The following is a 24298-nucleotide window of genomic DNA, read 5'->3' on the forward strand; positions in this document are numbered from 1 at the left end:
TAATACAAGAGCTGAGGCTGAGTGCTTTGGAGACAAAGTTAGAGAGGCAAGGCTGAGGTGGTTTGGACATGTGCAGGGGATGAATAGTGGGTATGGTGGACAAAGGATGGTGAAAATGGTGCTGCAGGAGGAAAAGAGGAAGACCTCAGAGAGGTTCATGGATCTAGTGAAGGAAGACATGCAGAGGGTAGGTGTAAAACAGAAGAAGATGGTATAGAATGAGATGTGGGGACTATTAAAGGGAGCAGCTGAAAGAAGTGGTTGCAGATAACATATGACTCTGGCTCTTCCTGTAGAGTGCTATTGTGTCTCTACACAGACTCCAGGGATGGGCACGGTTCTGGTCCTCTTCCTGTCCACAGCCCACTTAGTCTTTGCCAGGGTAACCTGCAGATGCTTCTGTTTGTATCATGTAACAGAGCAGACTGCAGCAGTCCTGCAGAAAGGTGAAATTTGGATATTGTGGTCAGTTTTTCTGTACCCTTAAATTGTGTAGTGAAAGTAGACAATAAAGGAGAAAATCGAATCACAAAGAAAAAAAAAATTGCAGAGAAACTTATTTTTCATTGTGAATAAATGAAGATTCTCTCACATTCAAAAGGAAAAAATAACTCTTTGTGCAGGAGCTCCTTTGCTTCTTTCTGGCACAGCGTTTGCTGTAAAGTGTAGGGAAGGTGACTGTGTGAGCGTGCAGTGGTGGTCCAGCCTGAGGTGTGACACATTGTTGCACAGCCTTATGCAACACTGACATCTTTTGGTGCTGGTGGGGCTGACTGTCAGTGCAGCCTGTGCGCCAGCCACACTCCCCTAAATAAACACACAGTTTGCCTGTTTGTTGACAAGATTGCAGGTAAGTGGAAGTGTCGCTCAGCCAAATATGCAGGAAATACGACCGTGTTCTGGGCGTAGTGCGGGTGTTAATTTTCACTGGTTCCTAAACACTGGATCCATAGTTCATAGAGGACAGAGGTACAGGAATATCAGGAGTGGAAGGTCTAACAGTATATCAGAGCTCACAACCTTTCTTCAACAGAATGATGACTTGAAATATATTTTGAAGCTAAGGCTTCTATATTGTTACTTAAGTAGAGTCATGGATGCAGAACTTACAGTAATAATTGTTCTTTCATAAACCGTATAAAATTCAAATATGTATGCACTTCAAATAAATCTTTAAAAATGTTTAAAAATCCATGTGAATGAAAATATAAATGGTATAAAAGTGTAAAAAAGGCTAAATACACAGAGACACATAAGCAAAGAAGACGTCATACAAATCAGGAGTCAAAGAGAAAACCTCTCTCTCTCTGGTAGACATGCGACAGCCCTGACCTTTATTATTATTATTATTATTATTAGCACTTTATACAAATTGTCTTGTTTACCCGTTCATACAAGCCATCAAAGAACAACTCGGAGTCAGTATCTTGCACAGGGATATTTGACATGCAGACTGGAGCAGCCAGGGATCAAACAAACAGGTTGCTGTCAGTCTTTTTCTTTCCTAGTTTTAAGTTTGAGTTCACTGGAATGAATGAGAATAAAAGGCTAAAACGATACTGCAGTGTTGCAAAACTATAATCACATTATGGGGCAGCGCTTTTACACTTTGACTTTGTTGGATCTGTTAAGCTTAACATTTAATAATACATAATAAATAGCACATATGTCATCATAACAGAAAAACAAACTTTAAAACAAACAAACAGAAAATATAAAATGAAAAGAAAAATTAGAATGACTTAAAAATAAAAGAACTCCAGTGGTCCTGTTCAGACACGTTTCTGGCTAAATCATGCTCATGGCCTTTCTTTATGAGGCAACACATGTACACTCAGCATTTTGGCCAAAAAACATGAACAATCTACAGCCAACACTCAACTTTACTGCGAACAACAAAGACGCACAACGAGAACTCAGCTTCCGGGCCAAAGTCAAACGTGACCGGTCGCAGCTTTTACTTTGAAAGCCGTTAGAGGAAGTGGCATCCTCGGCGGGCCTCTGAGTGCGGCTGCTGCGCGGAGTTGAGGTGGAAGTTTGTGTTTAGTTAGTCTCCGGAGCTGAGAGCGATGAGCGGGCACACGGTCCCTGCAGACTTCTCAGAACACATGCTGGACCTGGACGAGGACGAGGACCTGGAGGTTTTCACCAAGGTAACTCCCGCAGCCGCGGGACTGCGCTTCCAGCCGCTGCTCAAGTTTACTCTTTCCGAAGATTCACCGCCCACACTCACACATACACTCGTCGGGTCGAGGGGCAGCTCTTCGGCGCGTGTTTGCGCAGGCGCAAGAGGTGAAGAGCTCGAGCTTGAAACATAAAGGATGAAAGGTGGGGCTGCTGAAAGTTTTCGCTGTCATGTTGTCATCAGGTTAAAGAGTAGGAGAGCTGTGGAGCCGGCTTTACGCGACTGAAGAAAACTTTTGTGATACTTCTCTCAAAATGTCGAGTTAAGATCTCAGACTTGATAGATAATAACTCAAAACCGAGAAACTATCTTGAAGTTTCGATTTAGAAGTCGAAGCTTTCAGCTTGGCTCTGTGTGTGTGGAAGCCTGTGAGTTCACTTCATTCATGCGTGCACACTTCCGGGCTCAGTCATGTGACATCACTGTAAAAGTGTGTGATCGTCCACGCCGACACATAAAGTGCGCTCACTGTTAAAAATTCACTCGCATGATTGGAGGAAATCTCAGGTCCACGGAAGCAGCAGGTTCCATCTTCACTCAGCAGTCACGTGATCGGAACCTCCCAGGTGTGTGTTTTCTGACGATCAGCTGAGTTTTGAAGATTTAGTGCTGCTGTGTGATGACTGCAATGTTATTCTCACAGCCACGAGAGCCTGAGTGGCAAGTCTGAAAGAAGTTCTATAACAACTCTTAGTTATTGTGTTTGCAGCTCTCTGTAGATTTCATTTCAAATAAGAGTGAAGCAAGATGTGTGTGGTGGTCTGTGCTCAGGTAAACAGGGCTGTGTTCTAGTTCTGATGAAATCCATAGTAATAGTAGAACCCACTCCAGCTGTAACAGTGATAGTGCTGTGCACTCCAACCTCGATTCGTTGTACTAACCAGGTTCCAAAACAGTGAGACACTGTGCAATCTGTAAATAAAAACCACATTTGAACATCTCATACGTCCACATTTTATTCACAAGAAAACATAACAGATGTTTAAACTGGGAAATTTTTTCTCAGGGCCAGGGGCAGATCTAGAGGGTGTTTTGCATATGACAGTGTTGTTTATTGAAATAAGATTGCAATAACACTTTGAGCCTAGCTACAGTTAACACTGAATATATTGCATAGTGTTACCCCCCTCCATCATTAACAAATGGTTCAGCCCACAGCGCAGACCGGCTTTATTACTTGTTGTCAGTAGCAACCCATGCCTATGATTGTGCCAGAGCACATTTTGAATGAACACCATGGACATTTCAGATTTCACACAGGTGGTTGGTTGTTACACTCTGAAAAAAAAACCCTATAACTACTTATAGGAATTTATGTTTTTTGTGTGATTTTAGATCAGTTGTGTTACTACAGCATGTCAATGAAAGAAGTGTAAATTCGACACGTGAGGTTGAGCTGAAGCGAATGAGACCAAACAAGGCAAAAAAGATAAAATAATAATAATAGTAATGGATTGGATTTATATAGCGCTTTTCAAGGCACCCAAAGCGCTTTACAAAAATGAAACAATTTAAAGATGAAATACAAAATCAAAATTTAGAAAATCAAAACTGGCCCGTTATATTTTGGACCTCAGAGAGTGAACCCAACAAATCATGAAAATTTAGGCTTCATTTTTGTTGACGGTGCAGATCTCTGACACTTTGTGTAAATTAAGCAACAATTTGATTGTTGTTGTTGTGGTTGTTGTCCCGTTTGGATCTTTAGCCATCAGAATTGTTGTCTTAAGGCCAAGAAAGACGCCAAGCGGATTTATTTTACCAAGTGGATCATCATGGCCTTGCCATATTGGTCCATTTGATTGACCTTTATTATAATTATGTATTTATTTTATTTTCGGTTGCTATAAATGGGACAAACAATTTGATTATTTCTAACAAACAAAGTGTGAACTTCCGCCCCATGTTGTGTAGCTTTCTGGATTTTATACTTATTGGGCTACATATTTATTTATTATACAGGCTGTACAGTACATAGCATCAAAATACACATTTAATGCAACTGAAATGTTTAATTATGTGGGCTACAGAGAATAATTAAGTTATTGACTGTATTTATATGTAACGTGTATGAGCGACATGTATATATGTACACGTTACATATAAATGCTGTAAGTATACTTACGGCATTTAAATCATTTTAACCATATGTAACACCTGCGTATGTGTTTGTTTGTTTTAAAAAGGCTTTGATTTGCCACCCCATCTGATCTCCATGCCACCCTAAGAAAATTTCTTTACATCCAGCCCTGTCAGGGCCATGTTTCCTACTGTGCACTAGGCAGTCCTGGCTGGTTTCATGATGCTCTGGATCAGGGCTGTCCAAACTTTTTGCAAAGAGGGCCAAATTTTATAAAGTGAAGATGCCCAGGGGCCAATGGTTCCGTAACAAAGTTGCATGAAAATATAATGAAGAACAATTTTAATGGTCACAATTACCTTTATTTTTAAAATGGAACTGTACCTAAATAAAAGCCACTCAGGCAAGCAGGAACAACTCTAAAGACACAATTGTGCCTTTCATTTATATCTGGAGAGTCAGATAACATTGAACAAACTGTGAAGAATACCCTACATTTCCATGAGTTTGCAATATCTTTGCCTCATGAACATTTTAAACAGGAGTTATAAGTAATGAAAAGTGGTATGTTATCAATAAAGTTAAACAAAAAGTGAATTTTGCCCTTCACTTTTACAAGATCTTTCAGGAAGCCAAAGTTTTTCACATCTACAGGAAGATTACACAACTGGGAAGTTCACTTGCACAAGAAATACACATATTTACACATATGTAAATATACACAATATGTACACAACACACACAACTATGAGTTAAGAGCATAACATCAACAGTTAAAGCCAAATCTTAAATGTTTAATAAAATGAGCCATCATTTGATTCAGCTGTGCTAAACCCGAAAGAGAACTAAAACATGCAGGGTAGCAGCTCTCCAGTAATTTGGACATCCCTGCACTACTGAGAGGGGTGATACTGAGATCGAGATTTTAGTAAAGCGATCAGGTCTGGTTTGAGGGCAGTGGTTGAGATGCGTAAAATATCGTGGGAGACACTCATCCTTGATCTCACAGGGTTCTTCTTTAAGTTCATGAGAGAGAATTTTGCTCACACAAATATGTGAAACGCGATAGCTGTTGCGTAACTCTTCATTTGGGCATTAATGTCCTCTGGGAAACTGTCAGTAACCTCTTTCAAAGCTGGGAAGTGTGCGGTACAGGGCTCTGTTAGGGACAAGTGTCTTTGGAAAAGTTGCCGTTTGCTTCCAAAGGCCTTGATGTGAGCGTATAGTTGGCTCCCCACTGCGTCGTTTCCTTGAAGATTAACATTCAGCGCATTCCGATGCTTCGTGATGTCGACCAAAAAGCCAGATTTGCCAGCCATACAGTATCAGACAGTTCTTCCACTGGTTGTCCCTTCTCATCCAAAAACTGTCTGATTCTGTCTGAGAGAGAAAAATCGCTGTAGTGCAGACCACCTCACATCGTTGTGATAAATTATGTCACTGTATTCAGCCTGGATGTCATGCAGAATCTGCTGAAACTGTCGGTGGTACGGAGCTTTAGAGCGAATACAGTTGATTGTCTTTGCTACTGGTTTCATAACATCATCAAATTTGAGATGTTTGGCACAGAGAGCCTGCTGATGATTGATACAGTGAAGTTTAACAGCGTTACCTGCTTCTTTGCTGACTTTATTGCAGATCCGCCACAGCAGGTGCACCATCAGTAATGATGCCTTTACTCCATGGTAGCGTCACATCATCAACAGCTTCACAAACAGAAGCCAATCCTCTGGTTTGACCCTTAAGGCTTTTGAGATCCAGCGGCTCCTCTGTCACGTTCATCTTGTCGTCGACTCCTCGTAAAAGAATCAGCAGTTGCGCGGTGTCAGATGCATCGGTGCTTTCATCGCAGTCTAATGAGTAATAATCAAAATCCACTCCTCTGTCCCCCAGCTGCCTGTCGAAGTCTGACGATATATCCTCAACTCTGCGTGCCACAGTGTTGCGTGACAAGCAAACATTCAGAAATTCTTGCTTCCTCTCGGAGCAAATGTTCTCCACCATTTTCATGACACAGTCTTTGAGAGACGTACCTTCAGTGAAAGGTTTGCCATGTTTAGCTATTAACACTTCGTAGCTGGCTTTCCTGATATCTTCATGTGTCCCACAGGCCCGCGTGATTAATCGCTGTTGCGAAGCCAGAGCAGCTTGGAGCTGCTTCAGCTTTTCAGCGCGCTCACTCCCTGTTAGCTTGTTATATGTTGCAAGTTTAGTCTCGTAGTGTCTCCTAATGTTGAAATCCTTAAACAAGGCAACAGTCTCTTTACAAATCAGACAAACACAACTGCCTCGAGTTTCAGTAAAAAAATGCTGCTATTCCCACCGCTCCTGAAAGCGGCGGCCCTCACTGTCAACCTCTTTTTTTTTTGTACTGTCGCCATGGCAGAAATGAGCAGAGAAGGGCGGGCTCACAGCACAGGTGCAGGTAGCTGAAAAATGTGCTGCCACCATGTGGTGAAAAAAGGAATTGCATTTTTAAAGTCATGATTTATTTATTCGGACTAAGGAAGTGAGCCATAAATAATACATAATTAGACTGAAGCTGCGGGTCACGTGAAATCTGACTGTGGGCCAGACTTTGGGCATGCCTGCTCTAGATGTTCTCAGCTGGTGAAACTGGACTCTTACTATGAAGTAAGTGAATGGTCAAGTGTTCCAGGTCCTGGACGAAAGCTGCATTGTCTCATGTACATGTGAGGTTCAGCTAACAGACAAACTCTCCTTTGCAGTACCCCAGCATAGCCTTAAGGGTGAACCAGTGAATCGTCCCACTCATCCCCAGACAGTTTCATTTAAATAGCGCCAAATCACAACAACAGTTGTGTCAAGGTGCTTTATATTGAAAGGTAAAGACTAGTGATGGGAATGGCAATAATTCCATTATTGATATTATTTATCGATTTGATATTTTGTCAATTCTCACTGGGATCTCACTAGGTCTGCTTTAACAGTTACCACCATCAGTAAGCAACATATCAAAGACGTGAACAAATTAACTGCATGTTTTTGGTCAAATGTTTGTCCATTTTGGATGTGTTTCCTCTCTTCATTGTGATCAGTGTCATTATTCAAAAAAGTAATGAACAATTTTATTAAAAGTAATGCAGTACCTTACTTAATTACTCCAAAGAGAAAATTATTCATTATACTCCTCATAACACAACCTGAAAAACAGTGTCTCATAATTGCCATTTAAATCTAAACGTACAGTCCCACACACCAAAACAAATCCCTGTCCTGATGAGGATCTTTCTCAGTGTTTAGGTCTGAGCACAAAGCCAGCAGCACAGTACAAAGATGAAAACCAGCAGAAAGACGCTTCGACGCCACAGTGATTCCACACATGAACAGGTAGAAATGAAGGCTGCTTCGTGACATCTGTTACCCGATGAGGTGGAGTGACGGCACACTTGACCGCGGTCCTATGCTGGCATTTACTCAGCTTTAGCGTCACTCTGGATTTTTGGCTAGCTTTAGCATTAGCATGCTGTCTGTGCAGGTGTTTGCAAAGAGCCGAAGTTATGTTAGCAGTATAATAGTTTCTGTCCGTCATGCGGTTTACACTTTACCATTACATTCTTGACCTTCTGTGCAATAAAAGTAATGTCCACGCTGTAAACTGCCCTGCAAGAGCCGATATGCGCGGTCGATAGACAAGCAGACTGACGATGACTACTCAAATTCTCGATTACTACAATGATACAACTAAGGAGGTCCCAAAATATTCCTTCCACCCCCGAATATATCCCCAGTTGAGGTCAGCAGCACCTTCACCCCCACTTTACACCCTCTGAGTAAAGAACTGCCTTCCACTCCTGAGTCACGTGACAGTTTGCCAGCCCCTATGAAAGGAACTAAATTATGTCTAAACCAGTTTACCCGAGCTGGGATAGGGTTACTAGGGCCCCAACCTGGAGCAATGCCGGGGGAGGGAGCTCCAAGGAGAGTGTCTGGTGGCCGCAGCTTGAAGAGACAACATGGGCCCGCCTTCTATAGACCCACCACAGGAGGCACTGTAAGGTCGGCTGCAGTGTTGTGTCGGACTGCAGTCGGGGAGGAGGCCCTAGCAGTCAGATTCCTATCGGGACATGGAATGTCACTTCTTTGGTGGGAAAGGAGCATGAGCTAGTGCGTGAAGTTGAGAGATACTAGCTAGATATCGTTAGGCTCACCTCAGTGTAATCCTGGCGACTAATTTGTTAGCCGATTAACTGTGGAAAAGAAATTAGACTAATTATCAGTCTGAAATGAAGAAACACTCAGAGATTAAGTTAAATTCAAGAACTGTTTAATGGAAAACGTCGAAAACTAATACGAAAGGTGTTTAAAAGGCATTATTACGTTCTTATAATGACACATGATGCTTGGCTGAATATGACAGAATATGACAACCACTTCAATAAAAGCTGAAGTAACAAAACAATAAATCATCTAGCAATTTTCTCTGGCTTATCTGAATGACTGGTAAGTCTGGTACTGAATAGTGACAGCAAAGATTAGTCGGCTAGTTGAGTAGTCATGTACATCCCTTTGGGTCGGGGGACAGGTCCTGACTATCAGTTGCAGTCTTCTTGGAGTCACTGAGTGGGGTGATGGAGGGTGCTCTGCCTGGTGACTCCATCGTCCTACTAGGGGACACCTTGGCAAGGGCGGTGTGACCTGGAGCCTAATGATGTCTCCACAACTCCAGTTTCATGTAGAGTCCACTCTGGTGTACAGAGGTAAAATGACACAAAATGTGTCATTGTCCAAAAACCTATGGACTTACCTGTGTGTTGCTTCAGTTATTTCACATGGGCGTTACCCATGCAGGTATTCGTGTTGGATGCTGCAGAAAGAAAGAACAGCAGTTTGCACAGGCTCACCTATAAGAACCTTTGAGATCTTTGATCCCCAAAGGCGGCTCCTGTCTTCTTGACTCTACACGAGCGAAACTGTGATTGTGAGCTTATAGGAGAGATGACAGCATGCCGTAGAGCAAAAAGGTGCAAAAGAGCCTAGTCTTGAACATAAACACGAGTCGACATACACACTGATATGAAAAGCGGTTTAATGGAGGGATTTCAGTCAGGACGAGCTGCGTGCATGAAAGAAATGAAGCTACCAACAGTCCTGTTACTATGACAACTGTTGCTGTCACAGTCCAGTGCTGCTGATGAGGATCTGAGCGTGTGCAGATGCGTCCTGCATGTGGCTCAGGTATTTTTACACATTTAACACACTGCACAGCTGTACGGTCCCTGCAGCCGAGCACACATCTATGCTTCCACATCATGTTACCATAACAACCAGTTCACTCACAAAGACATACAGGGAAGTAGTTGTGAATAGATGTTAGCCGAGGGCAGAAGCATCTCTGCTGCTGTTTCTGCTTTCTGCAGATGGAGATAATGTAGAACTATCAACCATCCAGAGACCAGAGCCATGCCACGTTTGTCACCACACACCATCACAGGAGCCCGACGCTGACCTCAGACTGCTGTTAGAGGAAACACACCTGTAGGCAAAGCGTGTACGCTTCACTACTATTTGCATAAAGTGGATCATTTGAATGCAGAAGCAATAATATCCATGGTGAAAGGGCGGAGCTTACAGATGACATGGTCTGTTGTGAGGTGACAGTTTGATGGAAGTGTGTAGATGCTGTTGATGTTGTTGCACTGTGTGGCTGAATTTGAAACCGGGAGCTGCAAAGCTCACTTCGTGATGTGAATATGAGTTTGTTGTTTGGACACCAGCTTCTCTGGTCTGGTGTCTGAACTGTGCGTGTGGAGCTGTAAAGGTAGCCAAACATGGAACGATGGCTTCTGCCTCCACACTGATGTCGGCATGTTTCAGGGGCCAGCTGTAGTACCAAGGACGTGTCTGTCTACTACACCCAGCTTTATTGTCATTCAACTACTGGACAAGACATGAATGAAACACACTTTTTAGTCTCATTATATGCACTATGCTACTAAACATAACATTGAGTCCCCTGTCTTACCCTCTAAATAAGGCTGCCACAAACGATTATTTTGATAGTCGACTAGTCAGATCATCATCCATTGGAAACAATGTGCCAGGAGTCCGACCCAGAAAGAATAATAAGAGTAACATTAACACTAAGTAGCTGCGGCCATTGCTGGAAACTGGAATTGGCTGGGCTGCGCTATGAATTCTGGGATAGGTTGGTCCATGACGGAAGATGCTGACCTTGAATTTGGACACAGCTAGGATACCGGACTCATCTTCTTCTTCTTCTTTGGTGTTTAACGGCAGCTGGCATCCTTGTGCTGCCACACTCTTAAATCCTACTAGTTTTTCCTGCGTCTTACAAAGCTTCAAACGACGCCTCGACTATTAAATTAGTCGTTGACGATTCGTGACTAGTCGACTAATCGTGGCAGCCATAAATATAAAGAAGGAATCATTATGAAGCAGAATATTGCACAGCTGCTGTCAGGTGTGGGTGACATCAACACTTCACAGACTCATGTTCAGTAAGTCGTGTTGTTGAGGTGGAAGGTGTTGACTATTGAGGGTGGAGCAGTTTAACAGTCGGGCTGAAGGTTTTTTACTGGACGCAGCGCGGCCTCCTCCTACTAGGCATTAGAGCAAGCACCTGTGCTTACAGGTGGTGCTTGTTCTACATCTAATGGTGTTGGTGCCACTGATGCGTGGTAAGTCTGCAGACTTTTACCGTCTGCAGCTCCTTCCCCAGTGCGTCTGCCATGCCACACAGTGAAGGCGTAGGTCAGGACGCGCTCCACCACACAGCTGTCGAAGGACAACATTCAGTCCAGCACATGCTAGGTCGTCTTCTTAATAGGTGTAGTGTTGATGGTGTTAGTCAGAGGTACGTAATGGACGGGCCGTCTACTCTATCTAATTAGAGAGCAGGGGAAGTGCCAGGTTTGCAGAAGTCCACAACTATCTGCCTGGTTGTCTGGATGTTGAGGATGAGGTATTTGTCCCCACACCATGTGTCAGGTCCTCCACCTGCAGCATGAACAACATCTCATCCTGTAGCTCTTTCAGTCACAGGTCATCGGTGTGGGCAGCTGTGGGCTGAGCACAGTGGCTGTGCAGGCTCTGTGGCCTGCAGCTCAGGAAATGCACAACTGAGCTCCATAAACTTATGAGTCATTGTTGTCTATGTGAGAGGGGGCCTGATGTCGTACTGAGCACTGATAGGAGTCCTCTGCCCCAGGTGCTGTATGCGCTTCCTTATGTAGTCAGAAAAGACGACGTGTTTTCCTTCAGGTCCTCACTGCTGCCTGTCTGAACACCTGCCAGTCTGTAGTCTCTAACATGGACACAGCCCCTCACTGCATGTAGTCCTGCAGCTTGGACACAGAACCCGTTATGACACCATAGTTTGATGAGGAGCCTGTCTACACCTATACATGGTCCTTTATCAGAGCACTTGATCAACAAACTCCAACATGAAGAAAAGTGAACTTTGTAGCTGCTCCATCCACCGTCGTTTGTTTTACACAGGAAAAATATATGTCAATCCTTTTGCATTCTTTCAGAAATGTAGCTGGGTAATTATGTCATTGGCATCGGTGAGCCACTGTCAATATGTGACATATTGAAATCGCGTTTGAATTTGCGCTTGTTTTTTGCTTTCACTTTGCAATCTCGCGAACTGTTTATAGAGAGTGACAGCACTGATCTGTGAGTGATGATAATTTGCGCACCAATTCCTCTGACATCGTCTTATTAATCGTTAGCTTACTATGCAAACATGACAAGTGAAATCTCCCGCAGCTTAAACATGTGAGAGGTTGATCGCGCAGAGAATCGCTGAGCTTATGTGAGTGTGTGTGTAAAACCAGCAGGACATATATTTCAGTTCTGCTGAGCCAAATAAGACAGGTCAGGGTGAAGAAGTGACAGCCAAAGAAAAGCTTACCACAAAACGGAAAAGTTATGACAAATGAGACTATAAGGCAAAAAGAAAGTGCAGCTTTATGGTTTCATGGACAAAATAATTTCTGTGGCTGCCATATGACGAGCTAAATAACATGATGTTCTGCCAGGTGTGTTGTGAGTTTCCCTCGATTTCTGAGTCGACAAGCGCCTTTGTTACTGGGACCAGTAATTTTAAGAAAGACCCCATCAGACCCCATGACAAATGCAAGAAATGCATTATTGCTCAGTCTGCACTATCTTTCCCAGAACAAACACCAATTGCAAATAACATACTGAAAATAAACCAAGCACAACAAGAAGTCCTGAAAAAGCTGTTTAGAGCAGCGTGCTATGTTGCAGAGTGAACTACCTTTGGGACAATTTAGCAGTCTTTGCAAACTTCAAAAAGCAAATGGCCTCGATCTTGGTTCCACTTGCCTCTTACCCGTGACTTCAGTGGAAATGTCAGATTCAGGATCTGACACAGACTGATTCATGTTCTGCACAGTTCTTACAAGTTCATAGAAGTTTCTGTTCAATTAGAACCAAGTATTTGAGTTGATGATTGTAATTTTTATACAATGTTGTAATTTGTGTTTTAACTATTTCTTGATTAATTTTAAAGGAAACAAAACATTTTTAATTTGGGCTACTTTAATTTATTTTGGGCTAACAAAAACTGAAGAGTGCCTGCCAGAAGGGCTACCAGGGATCTTGAAATTTTGCGAGCCCTGAGTCGTATGTTTTTTATTAGGTTTAGCTGTGGATCACTGGGAACTTAGAAGCAGCATCAGCTCATTTGACCAACTGTCCAAATGAGCTGATGCTGGAGGCAGAGCACAGCCCCACACATGTGCACACACACGCACACTGTGATAGCTTGTGTGTCAGCTTGTTTTGTAATTGTAGTATATAATGGTTTTATGTAACTGAGTGTTGTGAATGTAAAAGCCCAACAAGGGACAAAGGTTGAAAATCAGCAGCAGCTATAAACTCTGTGTGGCAGCTTCATGCTCCGTGTTAAACTGTGTTGTTGACTAAAAATATAAAGTGTAAAAGTTTGTGTTTTTACTGGTTAGAGGTGCTCCACAGTTTGTCTGTCCTTCTCTTCCTCTCGAGTTTGACATTTTGTCATGTCGGGGAGCTCAATGGGAGCCTGTTTGTCAGGACCGTGTTTCTAACTTTGCTGCACAACGAGGTTACTTCTGATTGGATCACTTCCAGATTCATCCTGTCTTTTTACACAACTTAATTAGTTCTGATTAGAGCAGGGCGATATGGCCAAAAATATTTATCACGATATATATTTGAAAATTTGCGATAACGATATAACTGACGATATAATTGATGCGAGACAAAATACAACTCCACAACATTACTAGTGCAAAAAGACAACCTTCCATTTATTTTCACGTAAACAAGAAGCTGGTTTTTATGTACATTAAAGCTTTATAAAAATTTAACAGTGTAAATGCAAATTCCTTGCTGAAAGTTTAACCAAAAGGCATTTCCAGTAGAAATGGGCTGACATATCCTGAGCATAACCATGTATAATATCCACTGAAGTTAAAAAGAGGTGCTTTGCAACTAGGGCTGGGCCATATTATACCGTTCACGGTAATACCGTTATAATGTTAGGCAACGATAGGAAAATGAAATATCGCGATAGAATATGAGTAAAACGCGCATGCGCAGTGCCTTTGTTTTCATACGCACATGGCCGATTGTTGAGTGAAACTGATGAACCACAATTGGTTTGTAAAAATGGTGCAACTTCCGTGATGTGGAACTGGTTTGGTGTTTGTCCGTTAGATACACGACAAAGCACATTTTTTTGCAGAACATGCAAGCGGCCATTGTTATTGTCGTATTTGTCGGACTAAGATGCTCTTAAATCTGGGAGTAATCTGGGTCCTAAACTCCGTATACTTCAGGTCAAACGAACACTGCAGCATCACTGAGAGTTAAAAACTGTCTAAATTCATCTTTAATAAAACGATCAGCATTGCTGCTTTACCAGGTGTAACTATGAAGTTTAACTTCCAGGCATCCATGAAAACAAAATGTATTACATATATCGGAGTTAGAAGTTAGCAGGAAGTTAGCAGGAAGTTAGCTCGCTAGTTTCGCTAGTTACCTAAGCATGATATAGCATGTTCTGACTGAGAGATTTCTGAAAACATTCAAACGTACAGCTCTGCTATCACTTCCAACATAGATGAAGACAGGAAACTAAACAGCAGTGACGTTTGTAGGGTTACTGAAGTTGGGCTAGCTGGTATATAATGATGTGCTACGTGATCGCTAGCGACACAGCTATGTTAGCATAACATAAACAGTGAAGCTGGAGGACGAACACTAACACTTTTCCACTTATAAAAGTTAACGTGAAGGTTCCTGATAGTTAGAGACAAATGCAATCGCATGGCAGGATGCTGTAAACGGACCAAACTTCAGTCAGGAGAACAACTGAGATAATCCATCCACAATACGAGGTTAGTCATTAATATACTGCAACAACATGGGAATAGAGCAGCTGCCAGAGAATTCAACATTAAGGAATCAATGGTACAGAAATGGAGGAAGCAAGAAGAATGAGTTTAATAAAGTTTGATTTATCTGACTGCTTTGTTTCGCTTAATGTGCCTTATAATCCCGTGCACCTTATGGTCCGAAAAATACGTACGTAATAGTCGAGTGTTTTGACCGATGCATGAAACGATACATTTTTAGGCAAAAGTTGTAACGGTCGCTATTGTCTTTGTATTTATTACATGGCGTGCTGTAGGGCTGGGCCATATCATACCGTTCACGGTAACACCGGTACAATGTTGGGCAACGATAGGAAAATGAAATATTTTATGTGAAAGGGACACAAGGGATGTGTTCCACATGTAAGAGTCCAATGTGCAGTATTTATTTTATTTAGCTATAGATGGAAAAACTCCATGTGCTGACAGGTCGGAGAGAATTACATTGGGGCAAAAAAGTATTTAGTCAGCCACCGATTGTGCAAGTTCCCCCACCTAAAATGATGACAGAGGTCAGTAATTTGCACCAGAGGTACACTTCAACTGTGAGAGACAGAATGTGAAAAAAAAATCCATGAATCCACATGGTAGGATTTGTAAAGAATTTATTCGTAAATCAGGGTGGAAAATAAGTATTTGGTCAATAACAAAAATACAACTCAATACTTTGTAACATAACCTTTGTTGGCAATAACAGAGGTCAAACGTTTACTATAGGTCTTTACCAGGTTTGCACACACAGTAGCTGGTATTTTGGCCCATTCCTCCATGCAGATCTTCTCGAGAGCAGTGATGTTTTGGGGCTGTCGCCGAGCAACACGGACTTTCAACTCCCGCCACAGATTTTCTATGGGGTTGAGGTCTGGAGACTGGCTAGGCCACTCCAGGACTTTCAAATGCTTCTTACGGAGCCACTCCTTTGTTGCCCGGGCGGTGTGTTTTGGATCATTGTCATGTTGGAAGACCCAGCCTCGTTTCATCTTCAAAGTTCTCACTGATGGAAGGAGGTTTTGGCTCAAAATCTCACGATACATGGCCCCATTCATTCTGTCCTTAACACGGATCAGTCGTCCTGTCCCCTTGGCAGAAAAACAGCCCCATAGCATGATGTTTCCACCCCCATGCTTCACAGTAGGTATGGTGTTCTTGGGATGCAACTCAGTATTCTTCTTCCTCCAAACACGACGAGTTGAGTTTATACCAAAAAGTTCTACTTTGGTTTCATCTGACCACATGACATTCTCCCAATCCTCTGCTGTATCATCCATGTGCTCTGTGGCAAACTTCAGACGGGCCTGGACATGCACTGGCTTCAGCAGCGGAACACGTCTGGCACTGCGGGATTTGATTCCCTGCCGTTGTAGTGTGTTACTGATGGTGACCTTTGTTACTTTGGTCCCAGCTCTCTGCAGGTCATTCACCAGGTCCCCCCGTGTGGTTCTGGGATCTTTGCTCACCGTTCTCATGATCATTTTGACCCCACGGGATGAGATCTTGCGTGGAGCCCCAGATCGAGGGAGATTATCAGTGGTCTTGTATGTCTTCCATTTTCTGATGATTGCTCCCACAGTTGATTTTTTTCACACCAAGCTGCTTGCCTATTGTAGATTCACTCTTCCCAGTCTGGTGCAGGTCTACAATACTTTTCCTGGTGTCCTTCGAAAGCTCTTTGGTCTTGGCCATGGCGGAGTTTGGAGTCTGACTGTTTGAGGCTGTGGACAGGTGTCTTTTATACAGATGATGAGTTCAAACAGGTGCCATTCATACAGGTAACGAGTGGGGGACAGAAAAGCTTCTTACAGAAGACGTTACAGGTCTGTGAGAGCCAGAGATTTTCCTTGTTTGAGGTGACCAAATACTTATTTTCCACCCTGATTTACGAATAAATTCTTTACAAATCCTACCATGTGAATTCATGGATTTTTTTTTCACATTCTGTCTCTCACAGTTGAAGTGTACCTCTGGTGCAAATTACTGACCTCTGTCATCATTTTAAGTGGGGGAACTTGCACAATCGGTGGCTGACTAAATACTTTTTTGCCCCACTGTATGTCAATAGAATATGGGTAAAACGCGCATGTGCAGTGCCTTTGTTTTCATACGCACATGGCGGAAAAAGCATGGCGGCGACGGAGAATGAGAAGGGCGAAAGGGGATCGTTGAATGAAACAGATGAAACAGATGAACCAGAACTGGTTTGTAAAAATGCTGCAACTTCAGTGGTGTGGAACTGGTTTAGCTTTCGTCCGTCAGATACACAACAAAGCACCTTTGACTTTTCTGAAAGTCGACAGAGCCCCTTATAATCCCGTGTGCCTTATGTGTGAACTCTGGTTGTGTTTACTGACCTCGAAATTTTATGTGCACGGTGCTCGGAAATCTGTCAAATGTTTCAGTAAGACTTTGCTAAGCTACGACGCCGCACCGCTTGATGGATTGTCGGAACATTACGGCTATTGTAGGCGGAGCCTCGCGGAGTGATACGTACTGTGCTTCAACATAATGTTACCGTATTGTGTGTGTTTAACCTCTTTTTCAGTTTTGTGGATATTATACATGGTTATGCTGAGTAGAGCAGGGCGATATGACCAAAAATATTTATCACGATATACATTTGAAAATTTGCGATAACGATATAACTGATGATATAATTGACACGAGACAAAATACTTTACAACTCCACAACTTTATTAGTGCAAAAAAACCCAACATCAATGTATTTTCACTTAAACAAGCAGCTGTTTTTATGTGCATTAAAGTTATATAAAAATGTAACAGTGCAAATTCTTTGCTGACAGTTTAACCAAAAGGCATTTCCAGTGGAAACTGGCCGACACATCCTCAGCACAACCATGTATAATATCCACACAACTTATCATACATATCCTCATTAAGAAATGAATATAGCCACCACAGTGGCCATCAGAACCATGAAAAAAATATTGCTGTAAACAGTTTATTTTGCGACACCACGAAAGAAATGATAGCGTAAAATGAAACAATAGACGTTTTCATATCGTCATCAGATATATATCGTTATATTGAACAGCCCTACCAGCATGTGCAGCGACGATGAGGCAGAACCAGGTCGCTCTGCAGCATGGACATGGTTTGGTTCTGAAAAGTCTGACACGGACCAGAAAACTGTGCTGTTGTACAAATGATGGCACAAACCGACCCCACCTCAGACTCGAACACAAACCTCTTCTACCACCTACGCAAGAGGTGAAAGAGAAAGTAAACCTTAGACTCAAAGGTTGGAGCAGGCTTTTCCCCGCAGCACGCCGTGTAATAAATACTCACAAAGAAACAACTAAAAATACAAAGTTTCCAGACTCGACTCCAGGTACACGACGCCCAGCTGAAAACACGGCACACAGGTCGAGTTTCCTGAGATTCACTGATTTCAAACAAAAAGCACAGGTTTGTGATCTACCTTGTTATTGGGATGAGAAATGTTTATATCAGGATCTGAGATTTTGGTCACATCGCACAGCCCTGTTTCTTCAGAAACTGCATAAATTGTTTACTTTCTACAAACATTCATTAAGGCTTTCATCGAGCAAAGCCTTGCGTCTATAACAACATTCAACATAAACATGTTCACCAGTTAAAAACTTCAGATGCTTTGGTGAAGAGAAAATCTCTCCTGAATTCATTTACTGACAGGAGTGCACACACAGCTGACACTGATGTGTTGTTGACATATAAAGTGAGTGAGGCTGTGTTTGCACTTTCTCTGTGCTCCAGAATACTTCCCTGCCAGATGGAAGCCCCTTGCCCAACTCTCCCAGCTCCATGGTCAACCAGTACAGACTGGAGGACGATGATGAGGGCAAAGAGGATGCCAACACTAAGGACATCTTCGTCACCGTCGACCACCCAGAGAGCCAAGTGACGGCGATCGAGACGTTCATCTTGTACAGAGTGGTGACCAGGGTGAGGTGGTGGTCCTACATCAGCGTGGTCACATTGTGTCTCACACACACTACTGCTGTTTGGATGCTTCCTGCCGTTAAAAGCATTTAGTCTCTGTAGCGTGAACAGTTTGTAAAGGCAGACTGCACAGGTGCTGCATTTTATCTATGTGAGGGAGCGGGACTGAAAACAGTTGAAGAGTTGGCATAGTGTGGCCCACACCGTTAAAGGTGTGGCCCACACAGTTATAGGGTTGGCCCACACAGTTAAAGGTGTGGCCCACACAGTTATAGGGTTGGCCCACACAGTTAAAGGTGTGGCCCACACAGTTATAGGGGTGGCCCACACAGTTATAGGGTTGGCCCACACAGTTATAGGGGTGGGGTGTTTTCAAAGTGTTGACCACAGAAAGATCCTTACTGTGACAGTACTGTCCACCTCTGTGGTTTTTATGATGCAGTTTGATGTCTGATTGCACTGTGAAATGAAAGCATGGCATGAATAAGCAATTGGAGTTCAAAAAGAAATCATGGAATCAGTTTATATTCTAAGCTTTTGACTCATCAAAGTCGCACCTTTGCAGATATAACAGCTGAACACAGCCGTGGCTTCTTTCTACGACAGAAATCAAATCTTCTCCCATTTCTGTGCAGAAGTTCCCATAAATGTGGACCTTGTAGGCTGCTGTGCTTTCACTCTTATGTCCAGTTCATCCCAAAGCAGCTCGATTCAATTCAATTCAATTCAATTTTATTTATATAGCGCCAAATCACAACATAAGTCGCCTCAAGGCGCTTCATAGATACAGAGAAAAACCCAACAATCATATGACCCCCTATGAGCAAGCACTTTGGCAACAGTGGGAAGGAAAAACTCCCTTTTAACAGGAAGAAACCTCCGGCAGAACCAGGCTCAGGGAGGGGCGGGGCCATCTGCTGCAACCGGTTGGGGTGAGAGAAGGAAGACAGGATAAAGACATGCTGTGGAAGAGAGACAGAGGTTAATAACAGATATGATTCAATGCAGAGAGGTCTGTTAATACATAGTGAGTGAGAAAGGTGACTGGAAAGGAAAAACTCAATGCATCATGGGAATCCCCTCGATGGGGTTTAAGTCTGCAGACTGTGCTGGACCTCCATGTTTTCAAGCTCACCATCTTGTTCTTCTTTCCTGAGGTGGTTCTGGCACAGCTTGGATTTATGTTTTGGGTCTTTATCCTGCTGTAGGATGAACGTCTGACCAACTAGGTCCATACCAGAGGGTCCTGCATGGTGCTGCAGAACGCTGTGGTTTTGGTTCAGGGAGCCTCTCACTCTGTACAAGTCACCGACCCAGCAAACAGCCCCAGACCATCACACTTCCTCCTCCAGGAATTAGTAGCAGAAGCTTTCAAGGCTCGATCAGCCTCCATTGCTGCAGAACACATTTAAACCCAAGTTGTGTTCCCTGAAAAAGGCCAATTTGTATAATTCTGAAATGTACATTATTTTTCAGTTTTGGGTGACCTTTGTTTAACTTCTGTCAGTTCACCACTTATGTTTGAACCATTTCAAGTAATTCGTTGGACTTGAACAACTTGAATTGCAGTAAAGAATTGGCATGTTCAAAAAGCTTTGAGCAGTAAATGTCTGTATATGTGTGTGTTAACAGATACTGTCTGTACTCATGTCTCTCTCTACAGACCACTCGGAGTGACTTTGACTCCAGTGAGTACGAGGTACGGCGACGCTACCAGGATTTTGTGTGGCTCCGTAGCAAACTAGAAGAAAAGCACCCCACACTAATCGTCCACGTACGTATCAGCTCACCAGGTCACTGCTCTACACAGCTGCAGGCTGCTGCACACTACTGCAAGGCATGTGCATGCGTCAGTTCATTCATTCACAGTCACAGGCTGCAGGACCATTTCTTTGCTTTCTGTGCTGTTGGAACATGAAAGATTGTTGAGGTCTGAAGTTCAAGCAAAGCCACCGTCCTCATTTCCAGCTCTGTATGTGTATGTTGGTTAGCTTACTGCTCTGCCAGGACAGAGCTACTCTTAGGTGTGTTTGTCATAGAGAGGATATCTCTCATGTGGTCGCCTCAGGCGTGTAGCCCCACCCACCTGCTGCTCATGCAAAGCTGCTCTGCTAGAATTGACCAATGAAAATAGACTGCTACGAGGAGTCTAATGCATCTCGCCCTCTTCTGCACTTTTCTGGACAAAATGGGGCGACGTGGAACAGCTCCCGGTCTGATATCGCCGTCTCTCATGCTTCTCTCGTTTCTGTCTCCAGCCCCTCCCAGAGAAGTTTGTTATGAAAGGCATGGTGGAGCGCTTCAACGATGACTTCATTGAGACGAGGAGGAGAGCCCTGCACCGCTTCCTCAACAAGATATCCGAGCATCCCATCCTGTCCTACAGCCAGCACTTCCAAGTCTTCCTCACTGCACAGGTGTGTGTCTGATGCACGGATGCACACACCACACACACACACTTCTGGTTTTAGAATGAATTGAATTGTGACTCGTGGTATTTTGACCCTCCAGGATCTGGCACCTCACAGGAAACAGGGACCGGGCTTCTTGAGCAGGATGGGGGAGACGGTGAGAGCAGTGGCCAACTCAGTCCGAGGCCTCAGAAGCCGGCCTGAGGAGTTCGCTGTGATGCAGGAGTACGTGGACGACTTCAGTAACAAGATGTGCTGCATGGACAAAGTCAGCCAGAGGATCATCAAGGAACAAAGAGGTATCCGCTGCAGGCTCTCCTCCCAGAAGGACATGGCTCTTATTCCTCCATATCAGAGGAGTCAGACTCAGATGCTTCCTGGCACCCTCTGTACATCTCATATAGTGTACACAGTTTAAGCTGCTTTAGCCTGCATACAGCTGCAAGCTGCTTTACAACCCAGCACAGCTCCTCCCCTCATGTTGACCCAATGAGTGATGTCTCTGTGGTCACTGATGGAGAGATGGCTGAGCCATGACTGCACATGACAACACGAGTCTTCTTTGGAGGAGAGTTCCTCTTACTGAGGGTACATTATCTCTGTAAACAACATATTCATGTGCACATATTGTTCCACACCTTGTTCCTCTGTTACAGTGTCACCAGTATCCACGGTATCACTGATCAGCTGTGTAGGTGAATTGTGGGTAATACGTGTTTTCGGTCCAAGTGAAAAACTCAATTTCTCATGCTCTGTTCAGACACTTTGTACTTGTTCAAACCGGTTTACTCACTTTAATACAGATTTTACTTGCTGTCAAATCGTGTTTTGTTTTTTGTATTTTAATTTATTAGAAACTATTTTAATCTACTGTTTTGTTGATGTCATTTTCTCTTTGTAAGGTGACCTTGGGTTTTAAAAAGGCGCCCTCAAATAAAATGTATTGTTAGTAGTAGTAGTATGGCATCAAGCCAATTAAACTGGCGTAGTGATCTGGTCCCATCTGCAGGGCTCCTCTGTGGCAGGACGAGCAGTGCCAGAGCTACAAATGACCTCCTGCAGGCCACCGTTGTCAGTGCCTCTAACCACACAATGAGAAACTAACTTCATGAGGGTTTTCCTCATGATTCTGCTCCAGTGTGTCTGCCAGATATCCTTGGGCAGCACGCTAACCCAAGTTACTGTCTGAGTGTAAGCGTGTGCGTTAGAGGGAAAAAGTGCTTATATGAACAGATGTCAGTGGGTTAGTGAGGTAAGTTATACTACAGGCGTCTGTGGGCATCCAAACCACCGAGCAGCATTTTGCCGCATCGTTTTCTCGCTTTGATCTTCAGGCTGTCAGAGTTGGACTCAGCCCTCTTTTCCATTTGGCACCCTCCTCTCCTAACACGTTACCCGCTCCGTGTCAGTACAGACAGCAGCCGCTCACGTGATGTGTTCACAGTGTCTCACCCTTTACTTCTTTGCAACGCTTCCTGTGACCTGCTTCTGTGTAGCTAACAGCACCTCCTGGTCTGAAAACGAGTCTTTGTGTTTTCCCCTGTGCTTCCAGAGTATGTGGACGACTTGAAGCAGTACAGCCCCACCTACGCCCGGTGGGGGGAGTTGGAGGAGGAGCTGACGGAGCCGTTGAAGGGCGTGGCCAGCTGTGTGGTGCAGTGCAGCAAGGAAGCAGAAGAGCACATCCAGCATCTGTCTGAGGTCCTGGTCCCTGCCCTGCACGAGTATGTCCTCTGCGCTGAAACGCTCAAGGTGAGGCATGAGCACGCTTCACCTGTGATGGTGCTCTGCAGGTGGGGCTTGATGCAGAGCAGCAGTAAGACAAGGTGTGATGTCAAAGTTGAACACCGAACACTCGAAGCGCTGTGCGCTCATTCAGGGGCTCGGGGGAACCACGGGGTTCCCTGTCTGGGACCAGTGATCCAGACTTAGGGGGACAGGCATTGAACCGACAACCTGTCCGACCTCCTGAGCAGCAGCTTCTCCTCATTGTGTTTCTCTTTAAAAGTGCAGTGTTAGTGGGCCTTAGCATGTAGCATGGAGGCGACACTCCTGCCACTAACAGCAGAGCAGACACAGCACCGTGTGTGGAGCAGATGCTGGCTGTGACTCAGCCACTCCACAGGTAACATCTGAGAATCACTGTGGAAGTGGAGCATGCAGCAGTGTGACCTTTAACCTAACAACTTAACCTTGTTCATCCAGCTCTGGGAAAGCAGGTGTGTGACAGAGAATATGGAGACAAGAACAAAGTGCTGCTCTGTGATGCCATGTGTGTATTTGCAAATGTCACATTCTTTGTGTCACCTGAGTGTGTGAGTGAAAACGTCACAGCGTGTGCGCTGACAGCAGGTCTCTGGTGGTTTGTGGCAGGCTGTGATGAGACGGAGAGACAACATCCAGGCAGAGTTTGAAGCCAAGAACGAGGCTCTGCTGACCAGGAAAGCGGAGCAGGAAGCAGTAAGTTTAATTTGATCCACACATGCTGATAAAAAAGCACGCACACACTTTCCTCCTCCCCTGCACCTGTCAGAGCCAGCCGTGCGTTTGCGGTCATCTCTGAGATTAGCTGTAATAAAGTGAGGTGTGCAGTGGGCCTCTCTCGCAGGGCCGCCCTCACCTCATATTGGGAAGGAGGAGAGGGCTCCCTGGGAGGATTATCTAAATATCCCTGCTTGGCTGGAAGTCTGTGCCGAGCTCAGAGTGAGTAAAAGCTGCTGATATTACTTCCTGCCGCGCACTGACAGCTGATCGTGGCAGGAGCAAACTTCCTTCTCAGATGACGCTTCGCTTCGTAATGTCAGGACGCAAAGACCCGAGAAGAAAGGCATCTTTGTCTGTGTGTGAGACCTGCAGGTGTCTGTCCCCCTCATCAGGCCGACATGCAGCCCCATCTGTTAGATGTTAATTAAGAAGCTGTGCTTCCCCCACCGTTGTACTCGTGCTTTGTGTGAGCTCTGATTTAATCCAGCCCTCCAGGTTCTGCTGTGTATCAGCCCGCTAATGCCCATGACAGACCTGCACTAATGAGAAGTGAATGTCAGAGGAAGACATCAATCAATCAGTCAATCTTTATTTATAAAGCACTTTTCATACAGAAAAAATGTAGCACAAAGTGCTTTACATAGTTAAAAGCAGCCCACCCCACCCTCCAACTCAGTCCCCACACTCTCAATACACATATATCCCCCCAGCCACACACACATACACACACGCGCACACTTAAAGAGTAAAAATTGGGTAAAAATTCAGCTTC

At 44.0% G+C, this 24298-nt stretch overlaps 1 protein-coding gene across 1 annotated transcript in view; it reads left to right on the forward strand.

The window, feature by feature from the left end:
- Positions 1-1967: 1967 nt before the first annotated feature.
- snx7 (sorting nexin 7) overlaps positions 1968-24298 on the forward strand; it is a 32039-nt gene continuing 9708 nt past the window's right edge. Inside the window, exons 1-7 of the mRNA XM_085286151.1 lie at positions 1968-2153; positions 18446-18634; positions 20295-20405; positions 20890-21048; positions 21143-21341; positions 22595-22794; positions 23416-23502. Coding sequence (XP_085142277.1) covers positions 2070-2153; positions 18446-18634; positions 20295-20405; positions 20890-21048; positions 21143-21341; positions 22595-22794; positions 23416-23502 — 1029 coding nt within the window. The 5' untranslated portion in view covers positions 1968-2069. The remainder of the gene's footprint in view (positions 2154-18445; positions 18635-20294; positions 20406-20889; positions 21049-21142; positions 21342-22594; positions 22795-23415; positions 23503-24298) is intronic.

Source organism: Mchenga conophoros, linkage group LG9, assembly GCF_057382185.1.
Source record: "Mchenga conophoros isolate Kocher_MC1m ecotype Shallow Benthic linkage group LG9, M_conophoros_male_GT1.1, whole genome shotgun sequence".
Classification (NCBI taxonomy): Eukaryota; Metazoa; Chordata; class Actinopteri; order Cichliformes; family Cichlidae; genus Mchenga; species Mchenga conophoros.